The 25,189-nt window shown below is 42.6% G+C and overlaps 1 protein-coding gene across 1 annotated transcript in view; it reads right to left on the bottom strand.

The window, feature by feature from the left end:
* Positions 1-6,588: 6,588 nt before the first annotated feature.
* CACHD1 (cache domain containing 1) overlaps positions 6,589-25,189 on the bottom strand; it is a 194,650-nt gene continuing 176,049 nt past the window's right edge. The window contains exons 18-27 of the mRNA XM_065409688.1: positions 23,524-23,623; positions 23,290-23,406; positions 21,081-21,241; positions 19,554-19,640; positions 19,215-19,331; positions 17,967-18,118; positions 17,619-17,780; positions 16,461-16,538; positions 14,841-14,942; positions 6,589-6,827 (exon numbers count right to left, since the gene is read on the bottom strand). Coding sequence (XP_065265760.1) covers positions 6,589-6,827; positions 14,841-14,942; positions 16,461-16,538; positions 17,619-17,780; positions 17,967-18,118; positions 19,215-19,331; positions 19,554-19,640; positions 21,081-21,241; positions 23,290-23,406; positions 23,524-23,623 — 1,315 coding nt within the window. The remainder of the gene's footprint in view (positions 6,828-14,840; positions 14,943-16,460; positions 16,539-17,618; positions 17,781-17,966; positions 18,119-19,214; positions 19,332-19,553; positions 19,641-21,080; positions 21,242-23,289; positions 23,407-23,523; positions 23,624-25,189) is intronic.

Raw genomic sequence — 25,189 nt, 5'->3', positions numbered from 1 at the left:
CACCAAAGAGAAAGGGAAACTAACAGAGGTGAAAGTAAGCCAGTACGGCATACCGGCAAGAGCCAGTACGCCGTGCCGGACCGGACCAGGTTTAAAGGGTCCAGGGCTTCCTGCAGCGGTCGGAGCCCCAGGCCCTTTAAATCGCCTCTCGAGCCCTGTTGCCGGAACCCTGGGGTACAGCGGCATGGCTCCGGCGGTGATTTAAAGGGCCATGGGCTCCGACCGCTGCGGGGAGCCCTGGGTCCTTTAAATCGCCGCCCGAGCCCAGCTGCCGGAGCCCTGGGGTAGCGGCGGCAGAGCTCCGGCGGTGATTTAAAGGTCCCGGGGCTCCAGCTGCTGCAGGGAGCCCTGGGACCTTTAAATCGCCGCCGGAGCTCCCAGCCGCCTCTGCAGCTCGTAGCTCCAGGGGTGATTTAAAGGGCCTGGGTATTTAAAGGCCCCGCCTCTTCTGGTTGAGGCCACGCCCCCTGCTCAGGACTCCGGCGTACCGGTAAGTCCTTTTAAGTTACTTTCACCCCTGGAAACCAAACAAAAAACCAAACCAAACCAAACCAAACCACACACAGGTACCATGAAAATTGTGAAATCAAACCATTGGGCCAGATGCTTTGCTCTGTAAATCAGCATAACCCCATTATTACTCTCATTTACACCAACTGAGAATCTGGCTCTTTGTGGAAAGAAGAACTGACAAAAATCTCTGTAATGCATTGGCACTCAAGTCACACAGTAAGTGACTGAATAACTGGCACATATTGAGAGAGGGTCACATACATCTCACTGGTCATTGGTTTTCAGTCTGACAGCTAGCTTGTCATTTACCATTCTGTGAGACTTCAGTGTTTAGATTGGACATTTCACAATAATCCATAAGGCTGTCCCTAAAAAATGTAATAACTTATTAAAATGTGGAAAATTGGCAACACAGAAACCTTCCCATGGGCATTTTAAATTTATGTGAGTTTAAACTATTTTCCTATTCAATAATAAAAAGGAATGGTTTCCACAGAAACTGTCATGTGACTTTTTTGCTGTTTGTGAGATACAGAAACACTTACTGATGTCTCAGACTGACTTCTATAGGTTTTTTCTGTTTTTATGAGGAGGGAAAAAAAAAATTCCACTCTCCTGTTATGCAGGTTTTCTGGATGAGGTTACAAAAATAACTCACTTAGGTTTATGTTTTCAGAAACTTTTTTTTTCAGTCTGGCTGCAATTAAAATAAACAGATTTTGAGCTGTTAATATTATTGTGCAAGAATTACATCTTGTAGATTAATTACTAGAACTTGCAACTCTTGAAACTACGTGAGATTCAAACAGAAATTCAACATTATGCCATTAGAATTCACAGTAGAATTCAACTAAATAAAATTTCTCTAAGAGAGAAAATTGGAGACTGAATATACATTTGGACTATAAGTATTTCACAGACTTTCTTTTTTTCCTGCTATTGGCAGTGCCAAATTATTTCAGCACACGTCTAATTTTATTACCTATGGTTATGGTGGAAGTTACCAGTTTAATCCATCAATTAAAAAAAAGCTGGAAATGTTTAACATTCTAATGCAAGACTGGTCCATTATTCAACTGCCATCACACCATGAGATGCAAAATAAAGAATGAAGACAGGCATGTTTTTAAGGACTTCCATATGGCATGGTGCAACAGGCTCCCTTCTCCAGCCTTTAGACCACCACCAACAGGCCAGATGCTTTTGAATTTATTAACACCAGTATTTTATTCATTGGGTTTCCTTCCCCAGATCACCAGTATAGCCTTGTGCAGCAAGTTCCTTTCTTCCTTTTAACAGATTTTTCTTATATGTCACCAGCTTTGCAACAATTTGAACAAATTTCTTTTGTTATCATTTTTTGTTTCACCTCTTTGAACAGAACCTTACAACCTTACAAGATTCACTATCATCAGCACCCATACTGCTGGCTTTTGTGAGTACTTCATGAATTATCTTCTGTTCCCTTTCTCACTTTGAATGGGCAAGGTTCAGATAACTTTTCATGATTTAAGTGCCTGACAAAATGCCTCTAGACAACTCAACCAACTTTCCTTTCAAAATCATGTTGCCAAAGCAATAATTCCAACAAGTAAAAATAATCTCCTTTGATCCATTGTGAAGCTATAAATCCTGAACATGTAAACAGCTTCACTGACCTGAGTGGACTAGCTGGGTTACTTGTAAGAGCCATACTCACACAGTAGCCATAAAATCATTAACGCACCATAATCTGTTAAAATTACTGAAGGCATTAAGATCATTTAGGATCAATGAACACACATATATAATGAAGCTCATCATATCTTTAGTACTGAACAGGCTTAAAAAAATTCATTTTCCTGGAAGAATGAAGAGAAAACGTGTGTAATGAGGCTGACTTAATTGAGAGAGTTTCAGAAATCAAAGCAAGTAAAAATTAATTAAAGGCCACATGGTCTATTGGTTAGAGCTAAGATCCAGCAGGCTCCTGGGAACTCATCTGAGCAAACAGTTCATTGTGTGTCCTTGAACCTCAGTCAACACAGCTGAATAGCTGGGGGAGGGCATGGCAGCAAGACCCTCATTAAAAAGAAAAATGCTGCAGCTCATCTTTTCTGGGTACATTTATTTCATTCTCTCACTCCACTAAGCACCCTCCTGTAGACAAACACTCGCACCTCTTTATATACTGGACTTTTTGTTTTGTCAGTCCAATAAATGTCTCACATTGAAGCAGATTCGCCAAGAGCATGTGTCCCCGAATGGGCACGGCCAGCTTTCAGCTATCAAAGTGCTTGGAATTGGGATTTGGTAAACCTGTACATTCTGTAGACTATGGAACGGTGTCCTTGCTTAGTACTCTACAATAAAACAAGGGTATGGCAGAGATTAAAGTCCTCCTGTGTTCAATTGCATCTCAAAGTAGCTAAAATTGAGAGGACAAACCAGAGACTGGTTACTCCCTTTGCAGGGTGGCTGATTTAAGGGTTGGGGCAAAGAACTGGGCACTGTGTTGACAGTACGTTTGTCCTTATATAAATCTAGGCAGGAATGCATGTGAGAAAGGGCTAAGAACTTCACCATTCACCCGGGAGGGATGACAATCATGGTACAACTACTTTGATAGCCAGGGTAGGGACTTATATGGAGCTGTTCACAGGCTCACTAATGATACCTTGTTGTTTCAGACTTGTACCACCTATCAGCTCAGGGCTTTAAGATGGCTACAGAGCTAGAAACTCTCATAATGAAGTTAACAGTCTGCCAACGCAGCTCTTCTTAGTCTCAAGTTATGTAATAGCAGAAGCTTCGGCTGTTCTCATTATTGCAAGCACATATCAGGGGTTCCTCTCCGTAGGAATGGGGCATACTGTAAATGGTTAAGAATAAAAACAACAAAACAAGGACTAAATACACACACCATGACCCCTTGCAGTTCAGCAACCTCCAAGGCTGATTGCTGGGGTTTTGATTAAGCAACTAGCAGAAAGCCTGGACAAAGAGATATGTCATACAATGCTTCCTCAATGCAGCTTAGATGTATTTCTGACTGAAGCAACTTCCAGAAACTAAGGCTTGCTACTGAGAACACACTGCTGTCTGTTCCTATCCACATGTTAGCAGGCAATGTTTTAACTTAAAAACACAACTAGGTAAAATATTTCAGTTAAAAAAATTAGTAATTTACTCTCCGCTAAGTGGTGTAAGTGTTATTAATCTGTTTTCCTTTATGCTGTCTGCATTCACACACATCAATAAAACAATTAGATATTATACATAGATATCAGATTGAAGCTATTAAAATGTTACAGTGGATACACTGGAGTAGCGGGACATTGATTTCTAGCTCATAAATATGACATTACAAGATTAATAAATTTGTATGTACATTCTGTAAATAATATTGTTAGTTTAATTAGGGCTTTACTTACATGGCCTCTTTCTGATAACGAAAAAGGGCCACATACTCAGCTGGTGTAAATCAGAATGTACTTCAGTGGAGCTATACTAATTACACCAGGTGTGGATCTGGCTAATTGTATTTTTTTCTTTCGTTTCCATTTATACTACTGTACACGTAAAGAAAACTATACTGTTATAACTCAAACTAAAGGACTGGGGGGAAAGGTAGTATACTCCATTAGTTCAAGAGCCTCTACTAAAGACTTGTCTACATGGGGAAGCTAGCATGTGAATTTGGAATGCCATAGCTATTCTGCACTAACCCCCTGCGTGGACACTTTTGTTTTGCACCGAGTGCCTTTTTGTGACTTAGATTAATCCACTTTAAAGTGGACTAAAATGAGAGCTCTGTAGGGGTACTACAGGATTGGATAATTACTTAAGAATAACTACAGGATTGTGCTTAATATACAGTACAAACTATTAACAAAACCTTTTGCAATTTTTGTTTATTTCAGCAATTTCGATCTCTGAAGGCTGAAGCCCACGTTCACTTTTATGCTTAAAATGTCCTGCTTCTTAACTACATATGCTTTTTGTTTGGCCTAACGCTAATGCTGAGATGGCATATTTTCCCTTTCCCTTGGCAAATATGAAAAGAGTTGTAGCTCATTGCCCAAGAGGTATTACCGTTGAGTCTCACTCAGAACTCCCAGTAAGTCGGGCAGAAAGATCAAAGATATTCTGTGCTCCAAAAAGAGAAACAAGATTCTAGCATGAACATCTCAAAAACATGAACAGGATTTAATATCTTTCAGGAACTGCCTGCTCAGCCAAAAAAAAACAACAAAAAAACCCACCACCACCACCATAAAACCAGCAATAAACAGCAAAGCAAACACAACCACATTTTCAATACCTTATTTTTTCTATACGCTGTTATTATTGGCTAAGGTAAGCTTGCATTGTGCTTGAACTTTCCCAGGAGATTTACTGTTCGAAGTAGTTACAAACAGGGCTTCTTAAAATAGATTTTTAAAACAAATATTGTAAACTGCATGTAAAAATTAAGCCCATCAGAACTAGAGATAGAACCATTGAAATAAGAGATGAGTCCTGACAGTTTACAGAACTTTCCTTTGAGATGCCCATTCAGCCACAGAATGAGAGGGAAATGAAAGGGAATAATCGGAGTTCAACCATAAGTAATTCACAGAACTATACTTTATACAGTTTATTTCACTAGAGATTGAAATTTTATACATAGTATAAAGGGGTATCCTGATATCACACATATACTTACTTTACTGTACTGTTTATGAACCAATTTTTTTTACATAATACAGTATTAAGTACCCTATTCATTCAAACAGTATTCAGAAATCTTAAAACAAACAAACAAAAAAAAACACTACATAAATGGATGTTTATCATATGCACAGTGCAAGAATGTTTTTAGAACATTTTAATCACACAATGTGAATCTAAAATACAACACTGTGATTTAAAACTAATTTAAAATTATGACGCCCCATGTTGTATTAGCGAGACTTGATTAATCCCTGCATGAATCACAAAGCAGTATTAAATTCCAGATAAACAGCAGCAGTTTATAATTACGATTTCAACAGAAACCTTCTGTAACAACCTGAATTTTACAATGTGTTTTACCACCTTCTGGTTTTGCCAATGGTCTAAGGAAACAGAGAAATGGGATGTTTTTCATTTTGGAATTCTCTGATCGTTAATGCAGTTCAAACTGTATTATTACAGTGAAGGGAATCCTGTCCCAGATCTTGAGGGCATTTAAGAGTGGTCAGAGGTGTAAAGACAGGGAGAATACTTAGTGCTTTGGTAGGAAAGCAGAGGATTCTTCCCTTTTGCAAATTTTAAAAAACCCAACCGATTACAAATCAGGTGGTAAAGTTTACACAAAACGACTGTGGTTAGAAAACATGTAAACAAATCAGAGAGTGATTCTTCATTTTCCGTTTTTGCAAAGTGGGGCTGTGGATGAATATCAGCTAATAAGAAGCAGACGCCTTCCTTGGAAGAATGACTTCACCATCACACAGAATGTATGCTGTCCTTGTCAATAGTCACTAATGTGTTTTTCCCCTCCCCCCAAAGTTCATGAATGTTTCAAGTTCAATAAATAGTAGAAAAATAATCCTTTACTTAAAAATCTTGAGATGCATTGTCCCAGGTCCCACACAGCAATTGTAAGAGCAATGTACTTTCTAAAAAACGAACGGATACCTCAAAAAACCCATTTCTGTAACCAGCACCTTTTTTGTCTCTGGTTGCACAGATTTATACTCTTCCAGTTAAGGAAAGTAAAACATCTTCATCTTCTTTGAGCTCTCCCCTCTCTTGGCTCAGCTTAACAGGGTTCCTAAAGCTTTAGTTAGTGTATAAACTTTTATCCCTGTGTTTGGAGGTCTAACAGGCCTCCCGCTGCATTTTATTAAAATGTTATGGCAGGTCCATTCATCATGCTGATTTTCCCTCCATTCCAGAGCCAACATTACATTTTGTAAATGTAAATGTTGTGTGCATGTAACAGTTTCTTTAGGAAGGTAGTTAAACCACTCCTGGTAAAAGCACAACCAAAAAGCTCCCCATTGCTGTATGGATCGTTGCTAACAAACTGCATTTCTTTTGTCATCTTTTCCCAAAGAATAAAGTGTATTAGCATTCCGCATCCACAGTGTGCACTGTGACTGCTGCCTGTAAGTGGTGGCTGTGATGAAGAGTTGGATGGTGCAACCTGTAGTGGTGAAACTTATGACTCAAGAGTGCAGCTGTTTGAGGTGGGGTATCCAGATCTAAATCTTCATCATGGTTTCCAACGTCAACACCAGCTGATAGTGGATCATTATTGCATGGAGGATTTTCACTGTCTTCCTGAGGACTCATAGTGCTATAGCCTAGAACACAAAACAATATCAGTAAGAACAGATGGTCTAGGGCAAAAGGCCCAACATTTCAAGGTACTGAATGCCCCAAAACCCATTAAGATCAATGGAGGAACTCAATAATTTACAGAATAGGGCCCAACAAACAGTTTTAAAATAAAGACACACAGTAGACAATCTTGTACAGTTTTAAAATAATTCCTTCCTCCCTCTTCTCCCTGCTTTTAAATAGCCTGTTGGCAGCCTCACTTTGAAATATCTGGTTCCCTACCAAACAAACAAACCAACCTATCTACCTACTGGCATTTATTTAAAAATATACAATAAAGAAGAAGTATGGTTTTGGAGGCAAAAGCCTTAAAAATTATTTGGACTTTGCAAATCGATAAGGAACAAAAACTAAGTCAAATTTGAGCTACACTCTTTAAATTGTACATTATTCCCATTCCTAATAAACTAAAACTTCCTTAGAAAAGCCATCAACTATTCTAATGGTAAATACTTCACATTATCTCTGTATGATTTTTTAAAATGATATATATATTTAAAATGAAAAAGGTCCTTGCAGATGAAAGTGTTCTATTTTCAAAGTTCTGGGATTTTTGTAAAAAATATTACAGAACTTTCCTTAAAGTTTCAGAAGTAACAGAATATTAATATTCTGTTGAATCTACTGCCAGCATCCATCAGTACTTATCTATCAGCTGCCCTGCTCAGATTTGTGACAGCCAAACCAATCTGCTTGTAGACAGCTGAGTAGAAATGTTTTGTAACTAAATATATACATATCTATCCATCTATCCACACACACACACACACACACACACACACACACACACACACACACACACACACACACACACAGAGTGTTGAAGAGTTACATCTAGTGAATCTATAAGAACGTACTTAGAATGGATTAATCAAGCCAAATCCTGCAGACCCTTTTATGGCTAATATCTCATGAAACGAAATGACTACAGCAGGGAGACAGAGGGAAATACTCTGAGTATCACAATGTACCCAGCCTACCAGCTGCCTGAAATCTTGCCTGATCTCAGACAAGTGCCACAGCATATCTACTGCAAAACCCTCAAAGCAGCCTGGTATGCCTGTGTTCAAGGTACCGCATGCATCCTTGCAACTGATCAGACTGGATCTCTTACAAGAATATTAATTTGGTCTACCAAGAAAGGAAGATAATCAAAATACATCTTATATCACCTAACTCCTACAGACGCTTTCATCTCATGCAGCTAGTTTAATCTAGAATACCAAAAGTGAATTTCAGTTTGGTCATGGCATTTCCTGAACTTCATTTATGTGCTGTAACTATGAGAACAGTATAACAGTTCTGAAAACAAAACCCACAAAAAATAGAAAATTTAGTTCCCTGCTAAATGAGGGCTTATGTTTTGTTACCTTTCAACTGTTTTAGGGTCTTGAGACTAACGTAAATTAGTTGAAAAACTGGTTACAGGACTGTTAAAAAATACAGTTTAATGCTATTGATTTCACCATATATTTGCTGTGTGGTCTAGCAACCTCTGTCCAGCTGTTTTCTGGTCTTGCATTTCTTCTACATAAAAAAATCTCTCATTTCTTTGAGAGAAGAGATACTGAATTGTATGTGACTCAAGTGTTAAACTGCAAATCTTTCACATATATTAAGGTGTACAACTGTCTTTTCCACTGTGCTGCTGCTTTAGTCATTGATAAAGCTTCACACATACTTAGTACTTTTTATCTTCCTGGACTTTACAAATATTAAATAACTTAAGACTCAGCATTCAGGTGAGATAGACTAGCAACATTTTACAAACGAGAATAGTATGGCCAGGTCTACACCTAATAATTAGGTCAACCTAGCTATATGGCTCAGGGCTATGGAAAAATTCACACTCGATGTGACTTAGTTGGGTCAATGTAAACTCCACTGTAGATGCAATGAGATCGACAGAAGAATTATTCTGTCGACCTAGCTGCCATCTCTTGGAGAGATGGATTAATTACATTGGCGGAAAAACCTCCTCCATTGACGTAGGGAGTGCTACCATGGCACAGCTCCATTGTCGTAGCTGTGCTGCTGTAGTGTAGACATATCCCGAGGCTCAGAAAGGTTAACTCACTTGTGCAAGGTCACCTGGGACGTCAGGGGCAGGTCCGGGGTTATTACTGCAGGGTTACGGGGGACACAGAAGATAACTATGGGGTTGGGAAGCAGCGGTAGAGGACAGAGCAGGAACAAGCAGCGGACCTCACAGCCCTGCTGGAGAGTGCCTGGTTCCCTGGCCCAATGGGCAACCGTACTCTACTCCGAGGCAACCCCTCCCATTCCAAAGAGAACACTGTTTTTGTTATCTGTACGTCGGTAGTTTTTATGATTGTTGAATTCCCTCTCTGAAAAGATACTGACCAAGAGTAGTGAAAAGTGACTAATGATCTTGGCTGCCTCAATTTTTGGATTCTCAAACTGATCTTTGAAAAATCAGGGTTCTCTAAAGGTGTGTCACCTTCGGCACCTGCAATCACTTGTTACTTTTCACAATCTGAGTCATAGTGTCCCTTTAGCTAAGAAAAAACAGGATGATGATGGGGAATCTGGTCTCTCCTATCTGCGATGAAGCTATGGATATCTAAAAAAGAGGAGGTTACTTACCTGTAACTGGAGATTCTTGAGATGTGTGGTCCCTACCTGTATTCCACTGTGAGGTTACACATCCGCACCACACCCCCAGGGTCGGAGAGTTTTGACAGCAGTGCTGTTGGTCCGCGCAAGTGCCCTGGCTCGCTTTGTGCTTCCGACTGAGGCAATTTTGCTCCCCCTTGCTTGTTGATATACAATACAGTTGCAGTGTTGTCCGACATTATCAGGATGCGGTGAGTGGATGAATGGGGGAAAAAACTCACACTTTCCTTACTGCCCAAAGTTTCAGGACATCAGTGTGCACACCCTGGACTCTTGGGGTGTCCATGTCCCTTGTGTGGTAGTGTGGTTGTCCACATGAGCTTTCCAGACTAGTCGGGATGCGACAGTAATGACAGTTTTGCCTGGAGAAGAGGGGGGACACCATACATACATGATAAATGTTTGTCCACCACTGGAGGGAAGGACAGTATGTCGATGGGAACTGTGAAGGGAAGGTTCATAGATGACTTGGTAAGGACACTGACTGTAGTCTTGCTTGAAGATAACGAAGGTGGAGTCTCCCGAATGGAGTGATCTATGGGCATGAGGCCACGTGGACAAGTATGGACAGGCATGCCTTGGTCGTCACTCAAGGATTGCTCATAATGCGAGCTAATGATCTCGTTCATAGTCTGGAACCTGTCTGTGAGTAAGCCTCGCAGTGATAGAGTTCAAAGTTGCCCCAGTGAAGTCCACAGACTGCATGGAGGTGAAGACAGACTTTTCGATGTTTACACTGACTCCCAGAGAGGTGAGGAGGTGGAGGATCATAGAAATACATGTGTAGGCCTCTTGGTAGGATCTGGCGGTGAGCAGCCAGTTGTTGGGGTACAGGAAAAAAAGTAGGCCATTATGTCTGACATGAGCAGCCACCACTGAAAATACCTTTTAATACCCTGGGGGCGGTAGCCATCCCGAATGGTAGCACTCTATATTGCAAATGGTCGGATCCCACCATAAATCTGAAAGTGTCTGTGGGTGGGACAAACATCTATGTGAAAGTAGGAGTCTTTCATATCGAGAGCCATGAACCACATGCCTTTATCTAATGATGAAATTATCGCTGCCAACATGACAGACATCTGAGCTTGTGGATGAAGCAACTGAGATGACAGAGGTTGAGGATTGGTCTTCACCCGCCCTTCTGGTTGGGTATGAAGAAGTAGGTCGAGTAAAATCCCATTCCATGATATTGTGGTGGAGGAACACGTTCTATTTCCCCTCACTGCAGTAAAGAGCTCACCTCTTGGGTGTGAATACTGTCATGAGAGTGGTCCCCGAAGAGATGGGAACAGGGGGTTTTCGAGGAGGTAGCGTCACAAACTCGATTGTATAGCCATAGTGGATGATGTTCAGCACCCACCTGTCTATTGTACTTCAGGTGTTGAAAAAGAGTGCTAGACGACCCCCAAATGGAGTAGTGCGGTTGTGAGGTGTTAAGCTTATTGGTTCACGGATGTCGAGCTCGCATCAAAAATATCTCCTGGCCGAGGGTTGAGATTGAAATGTCGAGGCCATAGCAGGAGGCATGGGAAAGAGGGACCTTTGAACCTTTTTTTTTTTTTACGTGATGGTTTGGATGGTCTTTGGTGGTGAAAGTGTTGGCACCTATACTGTGGTGTGGTTGACTGGTGATGAAACTTCCTTTTGGGGGCAGGTGTATAAACGCCCAGTGATTGAAGGGTGGCCCTAGAATCCTTGAGGGTGTGTAGGGAATCGTCTGTCTTCAAGAGGGATTCATCAAAGGGGAGGTCCTCACTGGCTTGGATCCCTGGGGAATCCTGTAGAATGGAGCCAGGACTCCCTTCACATAATGATGACCATAGCCATGACCCTAGAGGAAGTATCAGCTGCATCAAATGCGGTTCTGGCTATTAATTTACCTTCCTCAATGAGAGCTTGGAAATAGGTGCAGTCCTAATGTGGGAGACTGCTGGTGAATTCCTCAAACAGCATAACTGAGGAAATCATATTTAGCCAACAGCGCTTGATAATTGGCTATCTTGAATTGTAAACTGGAGGATGAGAAAACCCCCTTCCCAGTAGGTCTAAACACAGGCGCTGACTTGTATTTTTACTGGTGGGTGCTCCACCTCTCCCCTGAGGCCCTGCTCTCACTCCACCTCTTCCCGCCCCCACTCTGCCCCCTCCCCCGAGGCCCCGCTCTCCCTCCTGTCTGTCCCTCCCTTCCCCAGTGCATCCCACCTGCTGAAAGCTGATTGGCAGCCAGCCCTGGGGGCTGGAACCAGTGTGGCTGGCCCTATTTTTTTCCATGGGTACTTGAGCCCCAGAGCACCCAAGTAGCTGGTGCCTATGGGTCTAAGCATTTTCCTTTTCAACTACTGGCATAGATCTAAGATTTTGCTGCTTGGATCTTTTGGAAGCAGCCTGAACCACCAGAGAATTGGGAGGTGGGTGGGAAAATAGAAATTCTGAGCCTTTAGCTGGTACACGATAGTCTCTCCACACCCTTGAGGGTAGGAGCACAGGTGGCGGGAGTGTGCCACACCATTCTAGCCAGCTCCTTGTTGACATGGAGGGCAAAACTTGTGAGCGTTGAGGTATGGAGGATGTTCAAGAGCTTGTGTTGAGAGCCTTGGATTTCCTCTAATGGGATCTGAAGTTCCCCAGCAACTGTGCAGCAGGTCTTGGAATTGCTTTGACGTCATCCAGGGGAGAAGGAGATGTCAAAGTCACTGCTTTCTCCAGTGACGACGATGGTAGTTTAGTCAGTTCTGGTGGAACCGCTGGAACCAGAGCATAGTATTCTCCTCGGTCATCAGATCCGGGAGCAAGTTTGATGGTTCCCTTGGAGGGGAAGCAGGAGGCGACTCCCTAGAGAACTCAGGAGGAGGGTACTGGTCCCAGGGTCCTCAATATGGCCAGTTGGAGGGATCAATGGATGCTCGTAGAGATCCCATGCCAATGACTCAGAGACAGATGTGGCGGTGGCTGTTCCCAGGGTCAGGCAAGTCTTTTGGGAAATGGGTAAGAGCAGTATGGGAGAGGCAGTTCTTCCGGTGGGTCTGAATCCCCCAAGGAAGAAAAGGTTGACTGGGTTCCAAAAGTGGCAACACTGGTGCAGCCAGAGACATGTATGTTATATGTGGTGGGGGTGACAGGCTCAGTACTGCAGGGAGATCTCTTAGGGGAGATGAGTTCTCTGGGGACTGAAGGTCCTGATGGAGTGGGGGGATTCTGGATCTGGGAAAGCAAAAATGTCTTGTAGAGCAGCCATGGATCCGGATCTCCCATGAGTGAGAGGGATTCTATCTATCTGTTTGGGCTGCTGGAGCTGGTGCCGAAGCTGGTATCCGGCCGTGGTCGGACTTCACCGGTATTGGGAGGGTCCTGGGTCTTGTGAGGAGCCGGGGATGGCAGTACCAGTGGGGGCCATTCTGGAGTGTGGTGCAACCCAATGTTTCTGACCTTTCTTCTCATGCCTAAAGGACTTAGTACGTCCTAAGTCCTCATGAGCAGAGCTGGTGGATGGAAAGTCCGATTTTTTTAACGTTGACTTAGAGGAAGACTTAGTCCCATGTTTATAGCAATGCTTCCTAATATCCTGACTGGGCCCTGCCATGGGATCTGTGGTAGTGGATTCACTGGCACCAGAGTCAGACTTTGTAGTGGGAGGTGCACTCCTTACTGCATCAGGCTGATAAACAGGGAGGGTAGTTCCCAGCCTAGGTCCAATTGGGGTCTCATGGCCACCTCCATGAGATATTTATAGAGGCACAGAGCCCGCCCTTTTTGGGTATGGCTGGGGAAGGACTGACAGATACTGCACTGAGCTTCTCCCATGTCATAGAGGCAGCGTTGATGGTCATCACTGACCGAGAAAGATGGCGGGCAGGAGGTACAGAGTTTGAAGCCCAGAGCTTTGGGCATAGTGCGGTAACCAAATGGGTTCGGAAAGGTGGGCACTCCATAATCTACTCTAAAACGACTAAAACTATTAAAAACTGGTAAAACTACTAATCTACAACAAATTATTTAAGAATTAATAGAACTATTTACACCTGTTTATTTAGAAGGACGTCAGAGATGAGGACACTGAAGGTTCCGACCCAGACCATGCAATGGTGAGAAGGAACTGAAGAGGCGGTTGGTCTGCCCTGCCCTTTACCACCTTAGTAGGAAGTACAAAGAGAGCCAGGGTGCATGGATGGACCAACACACACTGCTTTCAAAACTCGCCAACTCCAGGCACATGGTGTGTATGCATAACCTCACAGTGGAATACAATAAGGACCATCACTCGAAGAAGAAATAAAGTAATATGTATCTTTAAAGAGCTGGGCAGGACATTACCCCTGCTGGCACCTCAGTGCTACACGCTGTCAAGGCAGATAGTGAGGACTTTCTAGGAGTGTAAGATATCAAACTCTAATACAAAATCAGATGTAGTAACATAATGAGTCTGATTTAAACACAATAAAGATGACATTCAGCTACTGACAACACCCCGGCAGACAGCCTTGTCTACCCTTGACTTGACTTAACTTACACTGAGTCTTCCTGATGGGTCAATAACTTGATACAGATCTAATTAAAAAGAGTTACCCAACTGTTTTTCAGAGTGGAAAGAAATATGATGACAAAATGATAACCCCCCAAAAGGGTTGACAATGGAAATATCATCAGACACTAAATGACACTAGCACAAACACCATTACTATAAATATAGTAAACATTGATAATCTTTTTAAAAGTTGACTTGCACATAAAATGTCCTCCCACTGCAGCAGTATGTGCTGAATGCCCAACAGAAAGGCTAAAGGAGTATTTGACCCGTAGTCTAGTCCAGGCTTAGTTTAGCCTAGCTACAGAAGGCATACAGCAGATATTATTGGAGTGGAGAGGTAGTTTTATAAAAAGCTGTGAAGATCACCTTTAAGAGAAGAGTGCCAGCTTCACAGCAAAGGGCATGGAATTAGTTCTCTGCTGTCATGAAGACAATAAACTTTACCTCTTTGAATGGTTTTTGAGATGCTGAATTAACTGTCAGGCTTGGCCATGGGAAAATGGTGTGGTAAACTTGGTCACTTTTCTATCTGTTTGAATTCCAGTCAATCAGACATCCAACAAAACTAACACTATATAAGAATAAGATGCAGAGGATGGGGCATTAAGCTAAATAGCTCATGTTATAACACTGCTCTTACAAAAATAGCTTCATTGCTGGACAGTGTCATGCATTCAGAGGTGTCAAAATTGTTTAACTATGAAGCAGTAAGGAGCAAAGATTTTTTTTTTGGTCTGGCCTTATCCCCTATGTTGCCAAACATCTGAAACAAGCTGAGAATGCAGAGTCATTGGGGGTTTAAAGGTCTTACCGTGATCGCTCTCTGTTCCCGATCGCCCCCAGTACCGACGTCTACGTTCTGGACTGTGGGCGTGCCGCTCAATTACAGCTGCTATAAACCGAGTGTTGCTGACTAGGAAAGAAAAGAGAGCAGGGTTTGTTTTAAACAGAGTGTTTTTATTAAGTTATATTAATGGAGCAATTCAATAACAAGGAATCAGACATGTTTTATAAACTACTTCTTTCAGATGCTGCTATGAAATTCTTATAGGGATTACGAGCTTCCACATCACAGAAATGATGGGACAAAGGTTTGCTGAGAAGTGCATGTCCTCGTCCAGTGCTGAGAGCAGGATGAACATAACTCTGATTTACCCCACTGTCTGCTTTGATTAATGAAAGTTATGAGGGTTCCCTGGAGCAATGCCAGAACACAGAGACCTAGGAGGCATCTAAAGCCTGCTCAACATTTAAACTGAAAAGCAAGACAGACTCACATGAGCTATATTAGTATCAATGGATACAAGCTGCAGAACTCAGATCCAGCTCTGGTTTTTGAACCCTTGACGTTGTTCAGATCTTGAATTTTGATTCAGCCCATTTTAAGGACAGGGCCACATGGGAAATTCTGATCTCTCCCTAAATCCAGAGGCCTTGGGCCCATCACTATACAACAGAATTATAGTAGTACAGTCATAACTGAACGGCGAAGAACTAAGTGCAAACAGGATTTACTTATTTTTCATTTAACGCTCTTGTTGAACTGAAGCTAGGAATTAAAGGGCCAGATTGTGCCTGCCCCTTCCAAGGCTGCTCATGGGCAGGAGCTTACACACCCCATGCAGTCAGAACTGCAGTCCCTCAGCATTCTAAAAGCCATTCCCAGAGCTGGTTGGGCCACGGAGGGGGGCCCCCCCACTACAGAAAGGATGTGGACAAATTGAAGAGAGTTCAGCGGAGGGCAACGGAAATGATTAGGGGGCTGGAGCACATGAGTTATGAGGAGAGGCTGAGGGAACTGGGATTGTTTAGTCTGCAGAAGAGAAGAATGAGGGGGGATTTGATAGCAGCCTTCAACTACCTGAAGGGGGGTTCCAAAGAGGATGGAGCTCGGCTGTTCTCAGTGGTGGCAGATGACAGAACAAGGAGTAATGGTCTCAAGTTGCAGTGGGGGAGGTTTAGGTTGGATATTAGGAAGCACTATTTCACTAGGAGGGTGGTGAAGCACTGGAATGGGTTACCTAGGGAGGTGGCGGAATCTCCATCCTTAGAGGTTTTTAAGGCCCGGCTTGACAAAGCCCTGGCTGGGATGATTTAGCTGGGGTTGGTCCTGCTTTGAGCAATCTTCCAACCCTAATCTTCTCTGATTCTATGAGAGCTTGCCACGCTGTAATATGTGGCAGAACAGGCAAGCTCCCACTGCACACCAGTGGGCACTATATGGCCCAAAACTAAGAATAATTTTTTGGGGTGAGACTGAAGGACAGTTAATACTTTGGCCCTGTTATTTTCCAGAGCAAAGCTCACACTGTCATATCAAGGTGTTAAGAGAAATGAAAAACCCTCCACACTATAGCAAGCCCAAGCAAGAAGCTCACAAACCCTTAGCCTAATACTGGCACATTTTACAGTGACACAGCTCAGCACTTACTGATTCCTCTGTCTTCATGGCTGTCATCATCTCTCTCATCCCTATCATTCTCCAGGTTGGACATACGCACTGACATTTCTACACACCATTACAAACAGAAAAATGCAACTGTTAAGTTGATCCATAATGTTTCTCTTATTAACAACTGTCAGCCTGGTGGAGTGGTGGAAGCACTCTGCATTATCGTGCTGGAGTACTAGGCTTTGGGAATGGGCTTTGGAATCCCTGTTTTGGGGCTGGCTGGGGACTAGACGTACCAGGAAGAGGATATGCCAGGTACCCTTGAAAGGAACTGTATGTGTAAGACTTGAGTGATGCAGGAAGTTTAGTGAACAGGCTCAGACTGAGTCAGTATGGTCCAGTGGATAAAGCCCTGGACAGGGACTCAGGAGACCTGGGTTTTATTCTCAGCTCTGAGACTTGGGCAAATCACTTCCCCTCCCTATGCCTCTGTTTCCCCTACCACACTTTGTCTGGTTGACTACTTAGATTGCAAACCGGATTGCCCTGCCTCTCACTATTGGTACAGTGTCTAGTACAATAGAGTCCCAGTTTCAGTTGGAGCTTTTTTTAGTATTAGTGTATGACAAATAAATAAATAAATAATAATAAATGTTGCTCTTCTTCCCTTCCTTTTGAAGTAAAAGATGACACAATGATGAATTTCTCTCAGAGTGCAAGAGAGGAGTCAGGGAGAAAAGATACAACCAAAAAGCAGCCCCGGAGGAGGCATTGTGAATATTGTAATTCTAATAAACTGCTGGCAACAGCACTATTACTTGCTAGAAAACAATCTACTATTCAGAAGTTATGGGACTGGTATTAAGCTGGGTTTACTGCTTTAGCTCTAGGAAAGTCATATCCACAGCCATCCTGAGACTTGTTTTAGCATTTTTTGTCCAGGTCTTCCCAAGGAGACAGCAAGTCTAGCTCTGTACCCAGCAGAGGGCAGTGGTACACAAGTACATTGGACAGTAAGTACATCAGTTATGTAAGGAGGGGACTGGGAGATAAAATGGGAATCAGAAGAGAAGCAAGAATAAAGGATTCCCAAAGGATGAACCAAAAAATGATCTTTGAAACTAGGCAGAAGAATGTACGAAACAGCTGGATTTTTATCCTCACTGCGAATATCTCCCTCACAACTTATCAGCTCACCCTGTGCAGCAAGAGGTGACATGTGCTGGTGACTCCTCCGGTGGATCTGGTGACGATATGCGTATACTGCCAGAACGAGCACCATGATGCATCCCATAATACCTCCGGCTACAGGACCAACAGGAGCACTTTTTATCATGTTCAAAGTGACCACCTCATCTCCTTAAAAAACCCAAAAACCAGAGCATAAATACGTTGCAAACAAGTTTAAATCAGCATTTCTATAACATTAAAATAAACTCAAGGCTTCAGCACATGACTTTTGTGCACCTACATTGATGGTGTATGCAACAAAATACTGGCAGTTTAACAGTTAAATATATATCCTCATTAAAAGACCAGAATTACCTATCGCACCCATGTCATCCACGTAAGGGCTTTTAGCTCCCACAATGCCACCAAAGCATTCCTTCTGAGGTGCGCAGTAGGATTTATCCAGATGGGTCTTTCCATCGCTGTCCACCATACACCACTCACAGTCCAACACGCCAAAGCAATCCCTGGAAGTGAAGAAAAAGGCTGGCTTTACCTTAAAGAAAATCATTTTTGGTTGGGTGAATCTCAGTATATTCATAGTCACTAGACAACTTGGAACCAAAATCGTCCATAAAGCCTCACAGCTCTGATGATTGGCTACAGAAGTGTCATAAGGGTTTAAGTTACACAAGGTAAATCATATGGGGAAAGAGCAGCTTTGTCATAAAGGGCCAGATTCACTGGCCTGCTCTCCTCTTTCTGCACCACTTAGGCAATGCTAAGGGAGAGCAGACCGCCCAAAACTCCTTGGCTGGAGACTCTCTCAGCATGAAGGAATCCCTGTCTGGGTCCTGTCTCTCTCTCTTCGAATGCCCCAGTGAAAGGGGTGTTTCGGCCTGGGAGGGGCACTGAGAAGGTGTGGTTGAAGCATGATACACTCTGGCTTTATCTAGCTGATGGACCATTTCTTGGAGACCACAGCCAACCGGCACAAATCAGAGCAGTCCCCAGGCTGTTCTAACCAGTGTCAGGGGCAGAGAATCAGTGAGCTATAACTGGTTCCCTGCCACTCCGCCTGCTCTGCCACACTCCACAAAACTGAGTGCTTCAGAGAATTTGGCCCTGATCTTTGCTAGCCATGACCTGAGCCACAAAGCCTACTACACTCATATCACAGTTTAAGTGACACATAGTTTATTTTTTGCTGACAGAAATCCTTGGTTAAGCAGTGCCTACTCCCAATGTTTCTATGACCACTCTCCTTTTAAGATCTGCTTCTCAAAAAGTGTAGGCAAATATTGTGGCACTTTCCCCTCTAGCTGAGAGGTGGAATTCATTGTCCTTTCTACGGCTCATTTTTCCTCTCACTTACATTGGTGCATTCCATTGACTTCAATGTAGTCAAGAAAGGGTGTCACTGAGGCTCTCTAATGCATTTAATAGCAGATAGATGATTCAAACAAGTTTACTGCATGGCGGCATCAGGATCATGGCTGCAATTTTATAGCACTTAATTTATTTAGCGTCAAGGGAAGATTTGTCTGTATTAGAATAAATAACAGCGCCTAATAATTTCAAGCCCTGCACGTATTTTCAGAGAGGGAAAACATTGCACTTTACCCACTCTCCAGCCTCTGATTACACCGCGTGTTAATACATTGTGGAAGAGCATCCTGTAGGCTAGGATCAATTGCTGTGAATGCCATCGGTTCCTGGTGGACTTCACAACTAGGATTCCTACAGTGGGGAAAATAATTGAGATCATGTCACAAAAAAGAATTGCAGTAGAGCCAATCAAAAAAATTAAACTTTGCTACGTATAATCCAACTGTTTAATCACTCTATTCTACCGGGCACTGCATATATGGTAGCATGAGAAAGCAGTCCATATTCAAGGGTTATAACATTTAATACTCACAATAACAATGTTACTCGAGTTTTAGAGATACTTGTTCTCACCTGCTTTCTGCATTGGTAAGGTTGCCAGTACATTCATTGACCTCCAGAGGGCATTCACAAGGGCATTCACATTCGTTTTGTTCCATTCTTTAGAAAAAAGAAAAAATGGCCAGTTGCATCAATATAAACTGAAGTCCAAATCCTAATCCCAGCATACAGCCAGTGTTTTACAGACCATGTACTGAAAAGACACCCGATTTGTAAGACTAAACTGGCTATTTATTAAGGGAACTATTTATTTACCAAGACATTGAAACTTCAGCTAACATTCTGGCCTCATGTGCACTGGTTGACTTACTAGTGCAGGGGTAGGCAACCTATGGCACGCGTGCCGAAGGCGGCACACGAGCTGATTTTCAGTGGCACTCACACTGCCCGGGTCCTGGTCACCGGTCCGGGGGGCTCTGCATTTTAATTTAATTTTAAATGAAGTTTCTTAAACATTTTAAAAACCTTATTTACTTTACATACAACAATAGTTTAGTTATATATTATAGACTTATAGAAAGAGACCTTCTAAAAACGTTAAAATGTATTACTGGCACCCGAAACCTTAAATTAGAGTGAATAAATGAAGACTCGGCACACCACTTCTGAAAGGTTGCCGACCCCTGCTCTAGTGCCTTCTCCACAATCTACCCTCCAGCAACCTGGGCTCTTCCCTCCAAGTTCCATGCAGGTTGCTGCAGCTGAGTCATTAGGAACTCATAGTCAGGCTGAGCATTAGGAACTCAGCTGGGAGACAGGAACCCTCCCTCCCCCATGTGGAACAACTCCTCTGCTCCTATTCTGAGTTGCAGAAGAGAAGAATATCCCCAATAGACCTGTGGAGCTACTAGCCCTCTCCTTGCCACATTTCCCAAGCCCCTGAGTGCTAAGAAGCAGAGAAATCTCTTCTTCCTCCCCCACCGCATAGCTCTCCAGGGTGATCACACACAGAGCTCCTTCCCTCCTGTGCAGCTTTACCACATTGTTTTTATTGTAGTCAAGACCCTTTGCAGGGACAGGGTGTGAAGGCAGTAAGGCAGTAAGCTTGGCACCTATGTGACAACCCATCATATTCCACACCCAAAGGCAAGTGTTAATAGGCTGTAAAGAAGGTCCTGTTTCTGCAAACCCTCAGACCTGGGAGTGACTTTGCCCCAGATGAGTACTCCCATTCAGTTGAACTATTTGTAAGCAAAGTGATTCACATGCCTGAGCCTGAAACAAAAGGGAGCACTGGCAAAAACCAAGGAATGGAGGGGAAAATGGCTTAAACTCCCACAAGGCTTACATGACAATTTTTTTTTAAACTACTGTGCACCTGATAAATCTGCAAACCCTTATAAAAGAGGAGCATAACCCTACTCATTACACATAAAATACATTTTATTTATGCAGGTACAATATTTGTTTTGCTCTGACACAGGAGTTGCACCATACATGCTAGCTTAGCCTACAAAATGACCAGTGCTCTCGGTCTTCATTTGCAATAAAATAAAAACCAATACCTGCACTTGCCAATTCATTTCAAATCACTCTTACCTGTGACAGTTCAGACAGAGCCTGTCTACCATACTGCAGGCACAGAAAGCAAGAGAGTCACAGGTTTCATTGACTATTCCAACAAAGGCATTGGTTCCAGGTATTCTTGTCAGTCTGTATTTAGAACAGTGGCTGCCATGCACTAGGTTTGTCAGATCACCCTAGGGCGAAGCAAGGCATGTCAAAGATTTAGTAGGAAACATACTACCTAGTGAGCTGAAATCTTTCCCCCTCCCCAAACACATTTATAGAACCATAAGCTGACGCAAAAACTACGAGGGAACATGAACGTAGCATGCCTTTTCTTCAGATAACCGGCATACAAATTAACTCATCAGCCTGCTTGGGAGATGAGCAAAACTGAGCCAGTACTGGATGACAAAGCACTTTCCTAAAGATTAACAACATTTGTTTATCTTATAACATTATGATGTGCCATAATGGGCTCTAGTCTAGTAATCCTGCCTGACAGCGGACAATACTTCATTCAAATAAATCTCACCTCCCTTCCCTTCCCCATCATATCAATCAAGGATGTGCACAAGTGTGTGTGTGTGTGGGGAAGCAGGGGCACAGCTCTCCTCTCCCCCCCCCCAAATAGTGGTGGGGGCACAGAGTCCCTATGGCCCCTGGGGCCACGGTGGGAACCGGCAGCTCCTCCGGCCACGGGGCTGCAGCGGGAGCCGACAGCTCCTCTGGCCCCCAGGGCCTTGATGGAGGCACAGAATGTGCCCCCCACAAAAGCAGCAAAATTTAAATTCCTGCGCATGCCCCGATGCCAATTACCTGTTACCTTCACACAGAGATTCAGTTCTGGCTGGCAGGCACCATCACAAGTTTCTGACAACTTGCTGGCACACGTACTATAAAAATATACTTCAGCTGTGAACTATTTGAAAAGCCAAAGCATTCCCGATTCTGACTCACACAATGCAATCTAAATTTGCTTTCTGTCCTCTGCATTTTCCTTTGCAACAAAACTCCTGCCCCCCTCCACCCCCAACCCATTTTGCATTTCAACTGTAGGGAAAATGTTAAAATCTATCCTGTTCTAACACAGATCCATTTAACTTGCCTGAGCTTTCAGAAATTTTCTTGACACTTTTACTAATAACCCTAGAAAAGTGTTTAAACAACAGCTTTCTCTCACAGAGCCTAGAGTTTTTGACATTATTCCACAGTGATCTTGTAATGATGGATTTGTGACATAGTAGTCAGTACACTCTGCACAACAACATATGGCTGTCATGAATGTTATATAGACAAGGTGGGCGAGGTAATCTGTTTTATTGGACCAGCTTCTGTGGGTGAAAGAGAGACACTTTCGAGCGCCACAGAGCCCAGAGTGTCTCTTTCACCAAAAGAAGTTGGTCCAATAAAAGAGATTACCTCACCTACCTTGTCTCTCTAATATCCTGGAACCAACACAGCTACAACAACACTGCAAACAAGAATATTAGATTACAATCTGTTTGCATGATAAAGAACAGGGGGAAGCTCTATATGAGATAGGATGACAAGTTGTCTCGATTTTATAGGGACAGTCTGGATTTTTGGGTCTTTTTCTTATATAGGCTCCTATTACTCCCCACCCCTGTCCCGATTTTTCACATTTGCTGTCTGGTCACCGTAATATGAGACAGCATCACCAGTCTTTACCTGAGATTTTTAGAAGACTTCAATTTGACAAATTATACTAAATGTATGTTGATATGTTTTCTATTTTGTTACTTAATAGCTTCTCTCTAGCTAATAGTGTAAAAGGCTCCAAATGAGAAGGGTAGGAGTAAAGAGGAAGACCACATCTGTGCACACTAGGATGTGACAACAGAGAGGGTTGGTGACTGGACATAAGGAGCTGGGATCCACTGCAGAAGAATCCAAACCAACATTTAAAAAATACCCTTAATAAAAGATAGGGAAAATAACTTCTCAGCTCTCACTTCTGGGCTAGTTTATGTAACGTTTGGCAAATACTCACATTCATAATCCCTGGCACCACTCATGTGAGCAAAGTTTGTACAATTTAGCCCACTGATTTTATGTTTCTACAGGGCCACCATGTGCTGCCCTTCACAATGAGTTGGTTTTGAGTTTCCGTTTGCTGTTCTTGGTGATCAACATTGACTGCCCTTTGCATCAGTCAAAGTAAATCCAACCCAACCAAAATACATTCCAAAAGTAAAACAAGAAAACAAACAATACGTACCACTAGGCTAGTGTTAAATTTATAAAACCTCTGAACTGTTCTGTCACTGAAACTATTGCAGAGGTTTTTCTTCACGAAGTTTGGGTGGTTTAGAATGTCATTTGCTACCAAGGGTTCCTGAGAAGACAACAAGAGAATTTTACTAAAAAAAAAGGCATAAAAAGTGACTTCAGTACATTCCGTAATCTTTCAAAAAAGGGGGGGGGGGAAAAAAAAGACATGATTTAGCCAAACCTTGTGTGTAATATGCTGCTGTTCTACCGGAGCATGACCTTTAGGATCAATGAGAGTTGGGTGTGCCACGAGATACCCTCTATCCTCCATAATAAAGCACCTGCCCAATATAAACAAAATGCATTATTCATGAGGTTTCTTTATGTTTTAAAGAAACGGGTAGGTTAAATATGGTTGTAAAAAGAAGCTTGAACAAAAACTCTGTCCAATACAAAAAACAGTCCGTTAAAAATTCAGTGGAAATAGTTTTAAAAAGAACTTATCAATATTTCCCTGAAGTTTACAAACCAACCAGTATTGCAGCACTGTACTAATACTTGAGAATTTGAAGGTGGAATTGACTGGACACAGAAATGAGACCACTTATTTTATTTCCATTGTCTAATGAATAAAATAAGTGTTTTTCAACCACTGTTCCGCGGCACACTAGTGTGCCGCGAGATGTTGCCTGGTGTGCCGTGGGAAAAAAATATTAAACCATGCTTGAATGTCGGAACTGGTTACTAAAATTTCTGTTTACTTACTATTTCATAATAAAGTAATTATAAAATACTTTCTTTGTGTTTATTTGATTCCTATTCAAGAGAATTACTTTATATATAGTCAATATAGGCACAGAGTTAAATTTTTTAACATTTTCTAATGGTGGTGTGCCTCGTGATTTTTTTCATGAAACAAGTGTGCCTTTGCCCAAAAAAAGGTTGAAAAACACTGAGGGAGGCTCTAATCTGCGAGAAATGCACAAAGTAAACCAATAGCATAAATAGCGAAAAACAAGATTTTTTAGAAGTTCTAACTGCTTAACCTGAAATGCTAATAGTAACAAATGTAAGGACTCTCCTATAATTTTCCACCAGACATTTTCCTTTTAAAGTAATGTCAAGCTTTTAGTTTCATTTTAATAGGTGGGAAGTCACCTCCACTTAATATTCTTATGAAAATGTGAATCTCCATTAAACTCCTAATTCACACACCATTTCCCTTCTTATTCCCAGCTCTTCCAGAGTGACTTTGGGGAAAGCATGTAATCTGTGCCTTTGCCCCTCCATCTGTAAAGTGAGGTGTTGGGAAGCATCATTCCATAACGTTCATAAAGCGCTTTGAGATCCTCTGATAAAAGGGCTTACAGAAGGGCAAATATCTTATTTTCCTTCTCTCCCATGTCCCTTTCCTGTCACCCTCTTTTCCCCAACCACCAATGTCAACCCTTTTCTCAGGCCTCCTTCTCTTTGCAAGGCCTTTCTCTCACTGGCAGTCCCTCTGCACAGCACGCCTGTCTCCATCCCTCTTTCTGTTACCATAGACACAGAAAGCAGTGCTACAGGGAAAGGCAAAGGAGCAGATATCCTAGGGAGAGGGCTTAGTCTGTGCAAAGATCAAGAGAATGTGTGGCCACAGAAAGAAAACTGGAAGAGGTTAATGTAGGCCACTTAATGCTCCGAAGAACTCAGCAGGGGTGGAGCTAAAGTCCCCCAGCTTAACCATAGCTTTGGCTGGGTCCTGCAGCTGTGCATGCAAACCCCCTGCCTGGGGCTATGAGAAACTGCAGGAGCGGCTTTACAAGTGTACAATTCCCACAACTGCGTGTACAGTGTAAAGTCCTGACTGTATCACCTAAATGTAAAAAAAACACATACATAATTTTAAAGGTAACCTGCACAAAAAA

This window comes from Emys orbicularis, chromosome 8, assembly GCF_028017835.1.
Source record: "Emys orbicularis isolate rEmyOrb1 chromosome 8, rEmyOrb1.hap1, whole genome shotgun sequence".
NCBI lineage: Eukaryota > Metazoa > Chordata > Testudines > Emydidae > Emys > Emys orbicularis.
Note: the sequence above shows the minus strand (reverse complement) of the source record. Positions and strands in the feature narration are given on the sequence as shown.